Source organism: Protobothrops mucrosquamatus, unplaced genomic scaffold (assembly GCF_001527695.2).
Source record: "Protobothrops mucrosquamatus isolate PMUCROS unplaced genomic scaffold, P.Mucros_1.0 scaffold373, whole genome shotgun sequence".
NCBI classification, from domain to species: Eukaryota; Metazoa; Chordata; class Lepidosauria; order Squamata; family Viperidae; genus Protobothrops; species Protobothrops mucrosquamatus.
In genome coordinates, this window is record NW_015386705.1 from 623,348 (window position 1) to 641,419 (window position 18,072).

The window sequence follows — 18,072 nt, forward strand, 5'->3', positions numbered from 1 at the left end:
GTGCTTGCAAAATGTGCTTATTAGAAGAATATATTCAAGAAGTTCATATCCTGAAAATTAAAATTACAAAAATGTATATGAATTTTTTCTGAGAAATTTAAACTAATGCAAGAACAGGATGAAAATAATTTTCAAAGTGAAAACTGAGAAACTAATCAGAAAAATGAGAAACGGAATCATATATATATACAACAGATCTTGCTTTTCTAAGCAGAAGGATAGGACTACACATGTAATTCATAAAAGGCTGAATTAATTCTGTTGCTATTGCTTCTATATTCTTGTATAAATGGGAATATTTTAAACAACTCTGTTATTCATACACCAGCTTGTTTCTGATGTTTTATAATCATGGAGGGGTGGAGTGGAGAGAAGATGCATGTCTGAAAGGCCAGGCAAAATAATGTATTCATGTTTGTATTGCTCCCAAATGATTTTGACCTAGACATTTCAGGTGACTCTTATACTCTAAATGAGGAGTTTTGTCACAAGCACTCAAAATGTCTCAGAGTGTTTTGGGAATGGAACATGCTGCTTATGTACAAATATATTCAGCTTTAATTAAACAACTATGCTACTGTGATTTCTACAGTCAGTTGACTGCCAGAATACAAAAGCCTCACTGGGCTCCAAGCTTGAAGGTTTGTTGACTGACGTGGCAGGCAAGCTTGCCAACTGATCGAATTCCGGTTCATGACTGCAACCTTGTTCATTTGTTCACTTTAAGTTCACTTTAATACTCTATATTTTGACAAGTTTCCACAAGACTTTAATTTCAAATTATAAATATACAGCATATAAAGGCAGCCCCAAAACAAACAAAAAGCTCACTACATATATTATGTTAAAGGAAAAAAAATCCTGGAAAATTAAAAAGGGTTTCTCTTGCCATTATAATAGCTTCAAAGTAGATGCTAAGCAAGCTTTCCTGGGAAAGAATTCTACAGCCAAAGGCCATGTTCCCCATCACCTCCTTTTGTATTTAAAATGCAAAAAGCAAAACCCCAACCCCAACCATCTATTGAAACCTTATTTGCAAGGCTAATGTTTCATTAGCTTAGAATTGCTTTCATTGGACAAGGCAAATTCTTAGCACATATCAAGTGTTATCTGACTTATATCTTTTTTCTATGTCACTCGTAAACAATAATATATATATCTGGATCCTTTAAATTATATGAAACTTTGAACAGTCTTGTTTTTAATAGCCACAGAGCCAGTTCTCACTTCTTGTCTTTTGTCTCAGAAGATCACTCAGCAAATTCAGAGATCACACCTGAAAAGTTGTGCATGAGTAACCTTTAAAATTTCATCAGCATGAATTCATTTGGATTGGGAAAATGACACAAATAGGGAGGGTGTGCCTTCTTATTTGCATTCAGAAAGAAAACACAAAATCTGAGGCATTATTTTGCTTAGACCTACTTGAAAAGCAGAAGGCTAGAGAAATGCCACTCTGTCACCCAGAGATACAAAGCACATTCCATTCCATTGCAACAGAATATATTAAATTGGAAATGCATAAACACTGTGGGAGAAATTGAGATTTTTAAGTGCTATATGCTTAAATATCTTAAGTTTAGCATCCTTTCTCCCTGTGTGCCTCATTATTCTGAACTATAGAAAAGACAATCAACCGTGACACAAATTCTCATTAGACAAGACCAAGTAATCTGAAACCTGAACATCTGCAAAAATCCCTTAAAATTCAATAATATATTTCGAAAAAGTTTGATCCAGCAAATTAAATACAAACAGAGTTATTTCAAATTGTCAGAGTTTTATCCATCTTCCTGTTCTCCCATCAGAATAGGCAAAAAATGAAAGATTTTCATAAAACCTGTGAGGAATCATAATATATGGAGGACTGATTACATTCAGTTTGGTTGAACATAAATTAGATAGTCTTTGAACGCCAATATTGAATCTGCATCTTATAAAGATGACCAAGTGTGCAGTGGTTTTCCATGGATTTCCTTTCCAATAAAGCTATGCAAATTTCATAATTAAAATCAGGGAAGGCATTTCTATCTACATTTAGGGCAAGCAACTAAACTAAAAATCTTACTGCCATTGAAGCCACCCTAATTTTAGAAGAACTATTTATTTTGGTAGGTTTATTTTTACATCTTTCATTCATTTATTGATTTCAGATTAGAAACAAACTCTTGGAAGTTAGCAGGCCAGTTTATTTATGCATTTACTTTCACAGAACTAACAGCTGCTTCATACTTCCTTCCTAACTTGCTTTTTCATTATGTCAGCTGAAATATTGAATACAGATGGTCTTCGACTTACAACTGGTTATTTGTTCTAAGTTACAACAGACTTTAATACTTATGACCCAGTTCTGAAGTTCTGAAGACTGCCCCACCCTGCAGTTATGTGACCACCTGTTGGGCACTTGGCAACTGGCCTGCATTTATGACCATTTGCAACATCCTGTGGTCCCATAACTTTTTTTTTTTACATTTTTGCCTAAAATCAGTATTTACTTCTGGTTTTTGGCAAAACTGGACCATAGAAAACCATTGGATCACTTTGCAATAAAAAAAGGTAGTGAAATCACAGGGGTAACCTGCTTTATGACCATCACAACTTATGACATGCAGGTTTCATTATGGTTGCACTGCCTGTATAAGTAAAACAAGGATACTGGGTCCAACAGATCAGCAGCTAAGTAAGAAGGGGGATAAATTTGGATAAAAAAGATTCCAAGTTCAGTACCTGCCATCTGGAATTTAAAAAAATCTCAGCAACAGTAAACCTTTGAAGACAAGGCAGTACCACTGCCAGTTTGGTATAACACTCTTACTTGGAAATCAACAATTTTCGCTTCTCCTCCAGAGATTTCTCACTCTCAGTCCCTTCTTCTTCCGATGTTGAATCTGCAGATGATCCTCTTTTCTTTGGCTTCTTCTTGCGCCGTCTTTTCTTACGAACAGCTGTATCTGAGCCCAAGCCATCAGAGTTGCCGTATAACTTGGCAGATTTGGCCACAGCATCTATGCTTTTCTCAGAGGGGATGGGAGATGTACACAAGAAGCTTGGGATTCTTTCCTGGGAGACAGATGGCACAAATCTGATCAGTTTCTCAGCCAGGATTGAGTCAGGTTTAAGCCTCAACACTAGGCAAATCAAACTGCAAACTTGGCACCAAACAAAAACCAAGGATTGCAGACTAGAAGACCTACATGTTCTGATTTTACAAATCCAGGAAACTAAGAGCTATAGATAGGTGTCACCCCATGCCTACCAGAGAAAAATCAACTCAATTAGTCAGGGAAAAAGCAACTGCAGGAGCTAGACCTTCTCCCTCAACCATGTATTTTTTTTTACATTATTAACAAACACTTGGAAAAGATTTTAAAATATTGGTTTCTTGGGATTAAATAAAAAATGCAGAACATACTACATCTCATCAACAATTATTTTGAAATTTCATCCTTTTTTAAAAATAAAAGATGAACTGTCAAGTCCTCAGTTCAACGATGAGCATATTTCTTTGAGGATTCACTTGGAGGATATTTCAGAAGGGAAGGTTGCAGTGATGGTCTCATGTTCTCCCAGTGAAGAGCAATCCCTAGCAAAATCTGAGAAATCAATGAGAAATCTGGTATTTTGGTTAAAGGGGTGGGTGGGTGTCACACAGCTGAACTCCATAGATCTTGAAGTTACCAAGGTTGAGAATCAGTGATCTAGTCTACTAAGAAGTACATCTGAAAGAAATGCCTAGATGCATATTTATGCCTTGTAACTAGCCCACCTTTTGTTCTTCTGATTCCTGGACAAAAAAGGCTTCTCCGTTATCACCCAACTTCATATGAAGATTGACTGGCTCTCCATTGATTTCTATGTCAACCTAAAAAAAAAGGAAAGGTCAAATTATTTTAAGCCTAGAAAACCATTTCTGAAAAATTCCAACCATTTCTTGTATCAGAAATTGAGAACAAAAAAAATGGATCTAGTCCACATACAAATAGAGAGATCAAAGGTTAAGTTTATTCAGCAACATTTCTTTCATGTTGCTATGAAAGTCAGAACTAAGATATCAATGTTAATTTTGTGTCTTTAAAGAGGAAATACATTTAAGGTGTATTTTTACAGCCAGAATATATAAAATGTCTAAATAAATAAGAGCATGCTTAATTTTTAAAGAAACCCACAAAAATCTATGGATTTCAATCAAATTTTATTACAGATTTCTTTACAAAACAAATAGATTACTGCAGGGGGGAAAAGCCATGGAGATGTGCAGATGAAAATGTTATGGTGTAGAAAAGAATCCTTTTGTCAGTTACTACTAGTATCCAGGTTGGATCTGAATTGTCACCTTTAGAGAGAAAAAAGAATAAAGGCAGTGCTGCTACAGGCAGGAGTCTTCCACCTGATGTTCCTTGCATAAATACTAATCCTTGCTTTACCATGGATTTGGCAGTGTCCTTCAACCCGCCACCTCCAGTTTAATTAATGCCACTTTCCAGATCCATTTTCTGCTGTGGATGTTCTCCCTTTCTTCATTCTCCCTTTTATCAGTAGGAATGACAGATTGCAACATAACAGGAAATGGGTTAGAAGATTAAAAGTACACAGACCAGTTTAAAAATACCTGGCGCTGTAAATGGCTCCAGAGACAGACAACTTTGTGCAATGTACGTCATTCAACAGATACACAAAGGACTTCACATCTAATCCAAAAATATCAGAAGGCAATATACTTACTTTCTAATTTGAATTACTTACCATCTCTTTTCTACAGATTTATTTAGCATAAACAGTTAGTTCTAATTATTCAAATAATAATTGTTCTAAGTATTACGGGGCTTATGTTATGGAACTGTAGCTGGCCTCTCCTTATTCACTTGAGGAAAGAGTTTGAAATGTATTTTTTAGCCAACCTTTTATAATTTCATTGTTCATGGTTGCTGATTTTGATGCTGTAGTTGGTAAATGGGATGTTGTTGTTTGTATTATAATTCAATAATCTGCCAAGAACTATTGGGATTGAGTGGCATACACATTCAATAAATAAATGTGGCTTTAGTACTTGAGACTATGTAAATGCAATCTTATCATTCTGCTATATATATATACCATGATTATTGTGGCATAGTTGACAATAATATGAGGCATGCTGAATTTTTCACAGCTAAAAGGTAAACAGGAATGGAGACTATTCAATTTGTTTTATATGTATTGAACATTTTCAGAGACTAGTGAAAAAAAATGAATTGACAATACAGGATATGAAATATTTTTGTTTTCCAGATATTTTAGCATAGCTGCCACAATCACTTTGGATAATGATAGTAATCATTCATTTCAGTTTGGATAGTGAGATGGGCAGTATATAAATTTAATAAACAAACAATCCTTGCCAGCCAAAGGAATTCTGGTTGAAGGCTGAAACACAAAAATTGGGACGATTATTAGATTATTTCACAAAATCTTTGTATCATGGATAGTACAAAGATTTGTGAATATGCCCAGTGGCTATAGGCTTCTGCTTTCTACTCTAAAGAGAGTAAGTATCAAAATACAGCTCAAGAATCCAAATAAAACTCCAGGTTCATTCCATTTCCAAAAATCTTAGTGTTTATTGAATACACAGCACAGTAATGTCAAAGCAAAACTAACTCTGAGGTTCCCAGACACCAGTTCATAGAATTAAACGATATTTCTCCGGCCAAACCCCCACCTTTTCATGTAGTTCATGTAAACAATTTCACTTTGTTATGGGAACTGTCCCCTTCCTCTCCACACCTGCTGCAGTGTCCTTGGAAAGGTTTCACACTTTCACAGTCTTCAATGGAATCGTAGAGATTTCGTTTCTCCATCTAACCAATTCTAAAGCAATACCTCTCCCCCTTACTCTAATGGCAAGTTGAAACAAAGAGGCATGTAGCTGCCAAAGTTTCATTCTTGATAATGAGTGGATGGGCATCAGTTGTATATCGTAATGAGGCTTACCATACATCTTGATTCCATTGAGCAACCAAAGCTGGAGCAATTTTTGAAAGAACATTTCCTAAAAGGCCATAAATGTGCCAACTTTCCCTATAGAAGCCTGCTTTGTCCCAATTTAACGGCCTGAAAAACCTGATTATTTTATTTATTAACTTGCATCCTGCCAAATTAAGACTGTGATCCTTAATACACAATCTAAGAAGTATGTGTGTGTGTGTACATCCATCTATCTTCCATCCATCCATCCACACATACATATATAATATATATATTGTATAACAGAGAGAGAGAGAGAGAGAGAGAGAGAGAGAGAGAGAGAGAGAGAGAGAGAGAGAGAGAGAGAGAGAGAGAGAACCTGATGGAGTTCTATTTAAGTTGTAGAAAGTTATAGCATTAGCTGCTACACATCTGGAACCACTTACCACTTTTTCACTGGAATGCAGAACTCGCAGCTTCCCAAAGCGCACGTGGAAAGGTGAGCAACATAAGGAACCATCTGGTTGCCTTACCACAATGACATCAATGCAGCCCGTGAGGGTGGCTGGATTCAGACCCCTGTACAGCTCCTTTACCGTGCCAAACACAGTTTCAGCAATCTGGCCCACATAGTTCATTGTCTGAGTCTAGGAGGAGAAAGAATAACAAACAAAATCCTATTTAAATAAAACATTAACTGTAGTCACAGAGTTAGACTGTGTCTCCCAACAACAGTTTCTGAGGTTAAGAAACTGTATCCTTTCAGATATTAATGAAATGCTAAATGCTTCCATCTCTCACAAATTCTTGCAAGTTTTCAACATTATTCCATAGCAAAAACCTTCTCCAGATGTCAAATACCAAAGTCAACTTCAGGTTGCATCTCCCATGCTTGGTTTCTTTCTTATTTGCCTGTCCCATTGCCCACACCCGCCCACAAGGTTCTTTTACCTTATCCTCTAGCTTATTATAGGTAAGAATAATTAAAATGGTAAATAAGCAGTCTTAGCCAGTTACTCTCCCCATCCCCATCTGCATTTTACCTTGGCTGCTTCCATTCATCTAGGGCAAGGGAGTCACTGTTTCAGCAAATGCAAAGATTGGAGAACAGAAGCCACTTATCTTTCGCAAAGTTTTGACATGTGCAAATCTGAGACACAAAATTATAAATATCCTGATTCCTGATGGTTGATCAGGAGAAAATATGAACATTTTGTTCAGTTCCTTTTCTAGCTATAACTGTTTGTGAGTTGCCTCTTAAAATATTGGTTTTGTCATCCTTGGTCTGTATAAATAGATGTATTCTTTAAAAATATTTTTTAAACTCTGGTCTCATCAAAGTCATTTTTTGTTGTTTCTCTAAAATTAAATTAACTAATTAAAATCAATTGATTGGAACAGCTCTGCTTTTTGGCTGTTTTTAAGCACTAAACATCTGAGAAAAAGCCTTGTTGGAACAAGATTGGTTGGACTAGAAACCTCCAACATCCTTTCCAACCCTATTATTCTATACTCTTAAGATCCTAAACAATAGAAGACAGTATCTGTAGCTCAGAATTCAATTGTGAAGTCCTTGGTGTCCTCTGAGCTTGCTTGCAGTTTTTGTTACCAGATCTGGCAACATCTCTATGCTAGAAGGTAGAGGGGTTTGCCCTCGGTTTAGGTACAGTAGCTTGGCCTATTAATGTTGGTATGGGGTGTTGCTTCTTCATAGTTCCTTGATTAGGTTTTATTTATTATTTGTTTGTCTGAGTTGGTACCCTTATTCTTTGAGTATTGTATACTGCTTGATTGTTTGTGTTATGATGTCAATCCCTACTTATCTAGGTGTGGATTGATTGCTGGACAGGAACTTCCTAGAATTTGGAAATTTAGCTTGGTTTTGGATGCTCATACTTCCACAATTGAAACCATGGTTAAATCTGTGTAATTAAAGGTTTTTTATCTTCTGACTGTAAATTGGTGTTCACGGATGTGCTCAACCACCAACAGGCACATAGATACAAAGTTTTGAATGCTATGTAAACGTTTATAAGACAATAAAAAAGCTTAATAGAAAAGAAAAAGACCAAAATACCTCCTTGCTTGCAACCAACACCCAGAAAACAGAGATTAAACACCAGAATCAACACCAGACAAACAATCCAACAGTATACAACAGCCTAATCAAGGACACCAACACTGACAGGGCAAGCTACTGTACATAAACAGAGAGCAAATCCCATTCCCTTCTAGCACTGAAGATGTTATTTAGTTGGTAACGAAACATCTGCAAGCAAACAACCAAGTCAGAGAGTATGAAGGGCTCCACAGTTAATCCTAAACGTCTGGCCAGGTTATTTTGCCAATACTCTTCTGGACTTGTGTTTGACATTGAACAATCCTAATTATTATAGAGAAATTTTCATTACAGGTGATAAATAAAATTTGACATAAACAAATACAAGACAAATAAAGGAGAGGTAGACAAACTTGTACTGTTGGCAAAACAAGCTTACATCTATGCTTTAGGAAACAAAGAGGTGGATTGGAATATATATTAAATACACATGAACCGCCTTAGCTTTCATTTCAATTAGCTTATGGGATACATTTTTAATTTTGTAACAAAGACATCAGAAATGACAAGGCATTTAATAAAGCTTCTTTACAAGAATGTACTGAGGTTTCTTGGCTAGCAGCATATTAGGCAAACTTTCAAATGAACACTTACTCATTGTTCTTAGAATGAAATGCAAAGCTGTCTCAGGCTTGTATTCCATCAAATAGATAACAATGTAGGAATAAACCTGTTTCACTTTTATTATCTGTGACTCTAAAGAAATCCAAATGAGAAAAGCTTTGAATCCATGCTGACTGAGACAAGGCTGTACACCAGCATTTTTCAAACTTGGAAACTTTAAGATGTACGGACTTTAACTTTCACAATTCGCCAGCCAGCATGAGGAATATGTGCTAAATATATTTTGAGGGCAGCTAGTTTGGAAAAAAAATAGCATGGCTTTAAAAATACAAGAAGCAGCATTAATAACCTGACTATACTGATAACATTGCAGAGTGCAAAAGAGCAACACCAGCAGTTCCTGAAGCCCAAAGGGTGGCCCATCACTGCTCTACAAGTTGCAGTGGCTGTTGGTTTGCTTCTGGGTGCAATTCAAGGTATTGGTAATCACCTTTAAAGCCCCTTCATAGCATATGTCCAGGCTACTTGAGGGACTGTCTCATTCCACTGGGATTGACCCACCCCACCTGTCCTGGCACAGAAAGAGGCAGGCCCCATTGCCTAGGATATTCTGGCTGGCAGAATTCAGGAGAACACTTGTCTGCCATCAAGATGGAACATCTCCGGAGTGAAGTCGGCTCCAACCCTCCTGGTTTTCTGCAAAGAGCTTAAAGACATGGCTCTGCCAGTTGGTTTGGGCTCCAAAGTAGGGGCTTCCCATTGGGAGGTGGTTGATAAATTCATAACGTATCTCACCTCCCTCCTATTCTTTTAGCTATGCATTAGGACTTTGTATTTCTGTATTTTTGTAATATTTCATTTATATGGTTTTATCTTTTTCATATTTTAATATTAACCGGAGGTCCCCTGTGGTAAGATGGGTGGCCAATAAATTTAACAAACAAACAAACAAATAAAGGTGAAAGTTGAAAATGTAAATAATCTGCAAGCTCTAGTACTGTCAAGGAGCACAGTGACAAAATTGATATAATGACAACACATTCAGCAACCAGCCTAAGAAACGACAATTAAGACACTGAGGAGTGACTAGCTGTTGCCTTTTAGGATTAACTATCAAGAGTAAAAGAATTAGCCATCAAGAAATAGCAGTATTTGGTATGGAAGCAATGCAAGCCTTGGAAAAGATATTTGGAAGCTGCAACATATCTAGTATATATCTACAAAGATCAGAATCATGCAGACATGATTCTGTACAGAATCAGGAAGTTAGACTTTCAAGTAGTTTTAATACCTTTGAACTTTGGGGTTGGAGAAAACTCCTGAGCATAATATGGATACCTAAGAAATCAAACAAATTGATCAAAGTACAAATTGATCCAGAGGTCTCACTCAAGGCACAAATGACCAGGATCAATTTACCATATTTTGGAAATATATTGAGAAGACCATATTCTTGTCCATAATGCTGGGAAAGGGAGACGGGAGGACAAAAAAAGGATGGCTAGCAGAAAGGTGGATGGACTCAATTATTGCAGCTAGAAGTACACCACTAAAGATATGAAGTACCACTTTGGAAGGAAGCTCATCCCAGAAAAGCTCTACCTATGTGATTAAAACTTGAGGCAACAGTCAATCAGTCAACCTATCTTCAGCAACTGATGGTGAGAGCAAGTACAGAATTCTTCTGGCCACAATTAATTCTGGGAAGTGATGAACTGGAGCCTGATTGTCCATAGCTAATCTAGGATATCAGCATACCTCCTGTATCTCTCAATGTAATTATGTGAATTGTCCAGCTCATTTCTACTCCTATTCCACCTTCAAGGCCAGGCAAGTAGTTTTCTACTTCCAAAATAACAAATGCCTGCGTGTGGATCTAAGTGTAGCAAGAGTTAAACTGCTGGACTGGAATTTTGTAGCTCTTCATCCATAAACCTACTACACAGGGCTATTGCAGAGATAAAACTGGAAGAAGGAATGCTGTTGAGACATCCAAGCTTCTAGAGGAAACTAATGCAAATCTAATATACAGTATAAATATTTTTCTTTTGTGAGCAGTTAGTTAGTTAAGTACCTTTAGTCTGAGGAGATGACCAAGCAATGGCAGGAATAGAAGTCAATACGAAGATAACCATTACAGACAAAAACTGATGCCAAACAAAATCACTACCAATTAGTAGGAAAAGAACTTGATAAACAACAACTTCTAATTAATGTCTATAATAGCAATTTAATAGTGAAGTAGGGAATCAGGGAGGATGATAATTCTGATGAGTAACAGAGCAGCATCCAATCAATCCCATTCCATTCATCTGTTTATTTACTTTGCCAGGAGGTGGTGAATAGTGGTGTGGGATTGTGTCACTCTACTGTCTCCATCTAAACTCTTAGCAGCCTCAGTATAAGTGACTCTGATGGGTTGGGACAAAGATCACACCAGACTGGGATAGGCTGTTTTAAAGGAAATGGAAGAGTCAGTTTAAAAATATTATTAATAATTTGATGAACAACAACCTTCTTCATTCAAATCTGGATCTTGGTCTCCCAGCAAAGCAAACAAATCTGCCAATAGGGTAGGGTAGGGTAGGGTAGGGTAGGGTAGAGTAGAGTAGAGTAGAGTAGAGTAGAGTAGGGTAGGGTAGGGTAGGGTAGGGTAGAGTAGAGTAGAGTAGAGTAGAGTAGAGTAGAGTAGAGTAGAGTAGAATAGAATAGAATAGAATAGAATAGAATAGAATAGAATCTGGAAGGGACCTTGGAGGTCTTCTAGTCCAGCCCCCTGCTCAAGCAGGAGAACCTATACCATCTCAGACAAGTGCCCATGATTACTGAAGGCAAGCTTTTCCATTGGTTAATTGTCCTCACTGTTAGGAACTTTTTCCTTATTTCCAGGTTGCTTCTCTCTTTGATCAGTTTCCAACCGTTGTTTCTTGTCCTTCACTCTGGTGCTTTGAAGAATAATTTTACCTCCTCTTCTTTGTAGCAGCCGCTCAGATACTGGAATGCTGCTATCATGTCACCCCTATTTTTTCTTCTTTTTAGACTAGCCAAACCCAAGTCCTGCAGCAGGTCTTCATATGTTTTAGTCTCCAGGCCTTTGATCATTTTAGTTGCTCTTCTCTGAACTTTTTCCAAGGTCTCAACATCTTTTTTGTAGTATGGTGACCAAAATTGGTTGCAGTATTCCAGCTATGGTCTCACTAGGATTTTATAAAGTGGTACTAATACTTCACATGATCTTGATTCTATGCCTCTGTTTATACAACCCAGGATTGTATTAGCTTTTTTGGCGGCGGCTGCACACTGCTGGCTCATAGTCAAGTGATCGTCCACTAGAACTCCAAGGTCCCTCTCACAGTCACTGTTTTTGAGGCAGATCTCACTAATCTGTACTTATATCTTTGATTTTTCCTGCCTAAATATAAAACTTTGCTTTTCTTACATTAAAACTCATTTTGTTGGATAGGGCCCTTATTTGCCTTACCAAAAGAAAAACACTCAATCTAGTTACATACAAAATAAAGACAGTCCAAATCAATGGTATTTGTCAAGAATTAATGCTCAGTAAAATCATTTAAAGCATCTCTAATTTGTATCAACCCATTCACTATTTAACAATTTGGTAGTTAAACAACATTTTACAAGATTCTAACTTTAAAGGAGTCTCAACTTGTTTTAGACTCCTTGGTCAGTGTGTATTTGGATTCTATTTTTTGCTTTATTGATAGCATTTTTATTGTTTTAGTTGATTGATTTTAACTGCTCAGAGTTTGTATACAAAATGGGTAGCCAAATAATTTTTTTAAAATTAAAATCTTTTCTAGTTGGCCTCCACATAACTTGCTAACAAAACTGCATTAATAAGGAAGCAATAACTCAAGATTTGATTGATGTAGGACTCAATCTTGTACCGTTTTTATTATGCAAAATGACCACAGATATTTTGCAACATCCTATGTGTTAGCTAGTTTGTCAGTTGCACATTGATTATGAAATACACGATGTGATCTAAAGACATTCCAAAATTATCCCATAATATTTTAAAATATCACCAATATGTCATGTACAAAAGAGTGTAGCCCAAACAAGGAATATTGCAAATTCAAAAATCAAACTGCATTAAATTGATCAACCTTTCATCATGTTCAGTAGCTATTGTCAAATAATGCTTAACACAGAAGCACACAGACAAAACCAATTAGCCTCCATTTACAAGAAATTCCATGATGGAAATTTCCCCAATTTCATTAAATATTGTAACTAGAAAAGTTAATCAGCATTACATTTGGTTAGTTCTTGAATAGGAGATTCCCCAGGAAATTCATAAGTTCTAGGGAGGTTGGAAAAACATCCCAGAAGACAGCAATGGCCAATCTTTTGCATGATTGCTATCAAGAAAGCAACAAGGATGCATCTATATAGCTACTAGGACTCAACTTGAAGGAGACTTTTAGCTACAGTGACATATAGACTAACTTGGAAAACTATATAAAGAGAGATGTATTACAGCATCAAGATATTTAATATTTTAAAGACACTACTCATTTATAATGGAGCTAGACACTCAAAAAATTAGAGAATACATAATACTTAAAATGCAATACATACACTGGAAAGGTTAGGAAATGCTTGAAGTGACCAGTAGGCATGCATTGTACAGCAACACAAAGCTTTGGCTGTTGTGGATCATAGTAAAAAAATGAACATTTATTCTCGCAGTTATGACCAGGGTGTCTTGCCTTCCTCCATAGAGAGAAACCCATCTTCATTACGCAATTATTGACTGATTTTATTCCCCAGAGCCTGGGGACTGATATGCAATGAGTCTTAATATTCCAGGAAGACCTTGATTCCCCCTCCAGAGTTCAATGGAGAAAGAAGCTCCAAATCTTTGGTTTTTATATCCCATGAGTCAAAGATGAAAGTGAAAAATTTGGATAATGACAACCTCAGACAACACACAGGTCAGAGTACAGATGAGACCATCAAAACAGTAAAGGAATTCATCTTCCTGGGCTCTAAAATTGATCAAAGTGGTGACTACAGCCCTGAGATCCCAAGACATATAGCACTTGGAAGAATGGCATGAATAACATCTGGAAGAGTAAAGACATCAGCCTCACAACCAAATGCAGATTAGTTAACACAGTAACTTTTCCAATTGCTACTTATGGCTGCAAAATGTGAATTCTGAAAAAGGCAGATAGAAGGGTGGACACCTTTGAACTGTGGTTCTGAAGGCAACTATTACACATCGCATGGACTTAAAAAAAAACCAGACAAAGAAGTCCTAGACCAGGAGTGTCAAACTCGCAACATCACATGACGTGTCATAACATATCGCAACTTTTTTTCCATTGCCGGCAATGGGGTGGGTGCGGTTTCACCATGATGCATCCAGCCCGTGGGCCGGCAGTTTGACACCCCTTTCCTAGACCAAACCTCACCAAAAATATCACTTGAAGCCAAGATCATCAAATAGAGGCTGTCATACTTTGGTCATGTCATGAGAGTGACTCACTTGAAAAGTCAATCAAGCTGGGAGTGATCAGCAGAAAAAGGAGAAGCTCGGTCACCTTAGTACCAGCTGGTTGGACACTATAAAGAATGACACCAGGATGATCATGGTGGATCTGAAGAGGCAATGTGAGACATGGAGGGGCATGGAGAGTGCTGATCCATAAAGTGGCCAAGGGTCATACACAACTCAATGGCTGATGATGACAAATGTCAATTAAAAAAAACAATGCTGCTGGAAGGGTCTATAACCAACAGTGTCTTCATCTTCTCCATGCACAGAGACATGAGGTCATGAGACAGAACCCTTTCTTCATAGTAACCTGCTGAGCTGAACATTCTTCTCTATTTAATTGGTGGTTCTGCAGCCAAGGTCATAGCCCGGAAGTTATCAGAGACTGTAATTCTCCTTTCTGCATTACTAAGCAGCCATGGTGTTTAATAGCTTTAAAAGAGACCTGGAAATAGTGTACATACAAGCAGCAGTTCTGAGTTTTTTCACCATCTTTACTCCAGGTTGAACAAAGGAGAGACTCTAGCTATGCATCTGCAGCAAAATGCAGCAAAAAGGACATGCTTTTCTATTTGAGGGTATCCATCTATTGGTAAATTAAGCTGCTTTAAAAGATAAAACTGCTGTAGAAAAGATAAAACCTGTAGATGGTTGATAGATTTCCCCAGACCTGAAAAAATTTAAGAAGATGATCAGATTTCAGGATTCCTCATTAAAAGTTAAAAAAGAGTAGATCACTCTCCAAAGTGATTAACTGAAAAGTAAAGCATGACGAGAACATATAAGTGAATGAAAAGTTTAACTTTTCTTGCTATACTGAATAGGAGGTAAAAGGAGGTGACAATAACAGGTTCCACTGGAATGAGTAGAGAAAGCTATCTTAATCTATTTTATGGTTTACATGTCATTGTAGCATAGCAATCCTTCCCCTATCAAACTTTTAGATCAGTTTGCCCAAGCTATGAGATCATATCATATTAATACATTATCCGTTTCAGAGTTATGGAGCTTAACTGGACTTTAGAATCTTTCCCAGCTATCAAGGTTCAACTGTGAAAATATCAAAAGAAGTCCAATATTTGAACTGTGAAAAATAGCAGAATACATATACATTGGAAAGGAGAAATGTTTTTTAGAAGGCTAAGTTCTCTCTCCTGTCTCTTTTTAAAGATTAAAGCAGCCTGTTGGAAATGACCCCCTCCTCAGCAAAGCACACACCTGCAGAAATATTTCAAAATGAAAATCCTCATGTATTCACCAATGACAGTTCTTTAAGGATATTTCCTTACAAAAATTGTTACCATCTTCATCAACAAAGGAAAGCAACTTATTACCTATACAGGAAATTTAAGAAGTAGGCTTTTTAGACTACAGCAATATAATAATAATAGTAGTAGTAGTAGTAGTAGTAATATCTGTGAGATACAAAGCATATTTTTCCCATTCAAAGAAACACTTGGAAAATGGAATATATTTCATCAAACACACTGGTTAGCAATTACATGTATATTTCCACCACTTGCATTCTTGGGCCTTTTTCAGCCAAGATCACAATGATACAACTTGCCTTTCTTTGCCCATGGAAGGATACTCCTTACCACTGGGGAAACCTTTTTCAATGATGGATCAGATACATATCAATCATATTGAATATTGGAGGCCATATGTAGTCAGGATATGGGGAAGATGGATGCATCATCAAATCAAAGCATCTTTTATTTATTTTTCCTCTACTACTACTCTCCCATCTTATCCATTCATTTAAGATTGAAAAGTGGGAGCAGCTGGAAACAAAGATAATAACTGAGTTGAAACTGACATTAATAATTTATGGAGAAAGGTAAGCCACAACAATACAAGAGACTTGGCAGGAAAGTACCTGAATAAGAGAAGTCAGTAAGGTTTAGATATCAAAGCACAACTGAGATTTCCCCCCAAACTGTATAACAGACCATGATGAATAAGTAAGAAAGGGGTAAGAGCAACAAATCCATTTCATGAGGTACTATACAAATTTCTGTAATAATTATATACACATTACGGCAGAAAAATAAAAAAATAAAACAGATTAGGAGGAGACAGTGAAAGGACAGAATGTTTTTTTTACTAAAACCTATCCTGTCAGGAGCAACAACATAGCTATAATCTCACCATCTCACTTCATCCTCACAACCACTGGATAAAGTTGAAAAAGAGGGAACAAGGTCCCAAATTGTTGGATCAGTCACTAATTTGCAGACCTTACAGTGAAAGATGAAGGGTATCCAGCTGTTGCTTCTCGTAATGCATGGTTAGCAGAAGGATGCAGGCTTGATCAGGCCAGGAGTTATACATGACTTTTAAGTAGCATGAGGAAGAGAGACAGGCAAGAAAAAAAAAACACCCATGTGGGAAAATTTTGTTTGAGTGTAAGCTATAAATTAAAACTGATTTCATATAGATTTAAATAGCATGACATTACATTAAATATAATAGAACTCTTCTACATGGATTTAATAATTTCCCCTTTTATTACATTAAAACAAACATTAGGACACCTGGAGAGACTCAGGTTTTACCAGCTTGATATATACAAATAAGCAGTAATTGAATTATTGGGGAAGTTCATTAGTTACATCTGTTTCTTATACAGTGCAACATTCTGTCTTCCATAATAAATTGTAAAATACCTCATGCTTCATTGAATTGTATCTTACCATAAATTTTGTAAGAGAAGGCTAACAAGGCCTGCTCACATAGAATACAAGCAAATAAAAAAATGCACAAGCTGCACTATTTTTACAACACAACTTAGACAATACAGTGAAATGTTTTCTCTTTAAAACAAGTCTAGCTGCTCAGCTAATGCACCTCACTAAAAAGTTCTTGTTTCCAAAGTAATCACTAGCAATGTAAATTAAAAAAAATAGGCAGTAACACTCCCCAATTGCTGCCAAATGATACAGGTATTAAAATGGTTACAGTTTAGTAACTCACTCCCAGTATTTGCCATTCAGCTCATCTTACCTAGAGTAGTTAACCCGACCTCAGCAATTTGTGGACTTTGAAAGAAGCATGAGATTGAATTCAACAGGTAACTAAGTACAGACACTGCTCCACCCACTTCAGCCTGATACTTCCTGTTTTCCTAATACCTGAGCAGATGGGAGGAGCCTACACTGTTAAGCATCATTAGTGTGTTGCAATCAGAGCTTCTGGAATAGTCAGAAATCTACCCAGGTTTTCTTTCATCATAAGCCTATCTGACTGCATATGTTTCAGCTTGTCACTTTAATTCACTTTGTTCTGCTCTTTTCATGCATAAGGTAATGATCAGATCTGAACTGGTAGGAACGGGTTCTGGATTGTTCAAATGACTTTCGGTCAGTAATGGGTTTAGCAATGCAGTTTCAAGAAGCAAGGTTTTTCTAAATAAATAAAAAGTAAGCTGCTTAAAATTTTCACTAGTGATAGAAAATAGGCTTTTAGCCATTATATGGCCTTGAAAATTGCTTTTAGCAACAAAAAAAAAAGTGCAGTTTGTTCAGATTTACTTTTAAAAACAGGTCTCAGTGGGACTAGCTCCCTTATAAACAGACCAGATTGTTGCCAAAGTATTGAGGGGAAAAACTGTTTAAACCTTTGGGAATCATATTCTGTATGATAACAGTTTGTATGTGGGAAAATGAAAGAATCATATGTTTGTGTTGTATTACAAATGAAAGTTACAGTTTTTATCTTTTGAACTTTTACAACTATAAATAGCATTGTGCTGAGCCAGAAATCTTGGCTTAAAAGCAGAAATGGCTAGGATAGCATTGGGATATGGCCTTCACCACATCTCCTGTTTAGTCTAAACTCTAGATTATTGTTTCTCAACCTTGAGAATTTTAAGGTATCTGGGTTTCAACTCCCAGAATTCTCCAGCCAGCATGGTAGG

General features: G+C 36.7%; 1 protein-coding gene across 1 annotated transcript in view; it reads right to left on the minus strand.

Moving 5' to 3' along the window:
* Nucleotides 1-17,238, minus strand: part of LPIN3 (lipin 3) — a 40,461-nt gene extending 23,223 nt beyond the window's left edge. The window contains exons 1-4 of the mRNA XM_015815743.1: nt 17,160-17,238; nt 6,390-6,590; nt 3,767-3,862; nt 2,816-3,060 (exon numbers count right to left, since the gene is read on the minus strand). Of these exons, the coding sequence (XP_015671229.1) occupies nt 2,816-3,060; nt 3,767-3,862; nt 6,390-6,581 (533 nt within the window). The 5' untranslated portion in view covers nt 6,582-6,590; nt 17,160-17,238. The remainder of the gene's footprint in view (nt 1-2,815; nt 3,061-3,766; nt 3,863-6,389; nt 6,591-17,159) is intronic.
* Nucleotides 17,239-18,072: the final 834 nt, after the last annotated feature.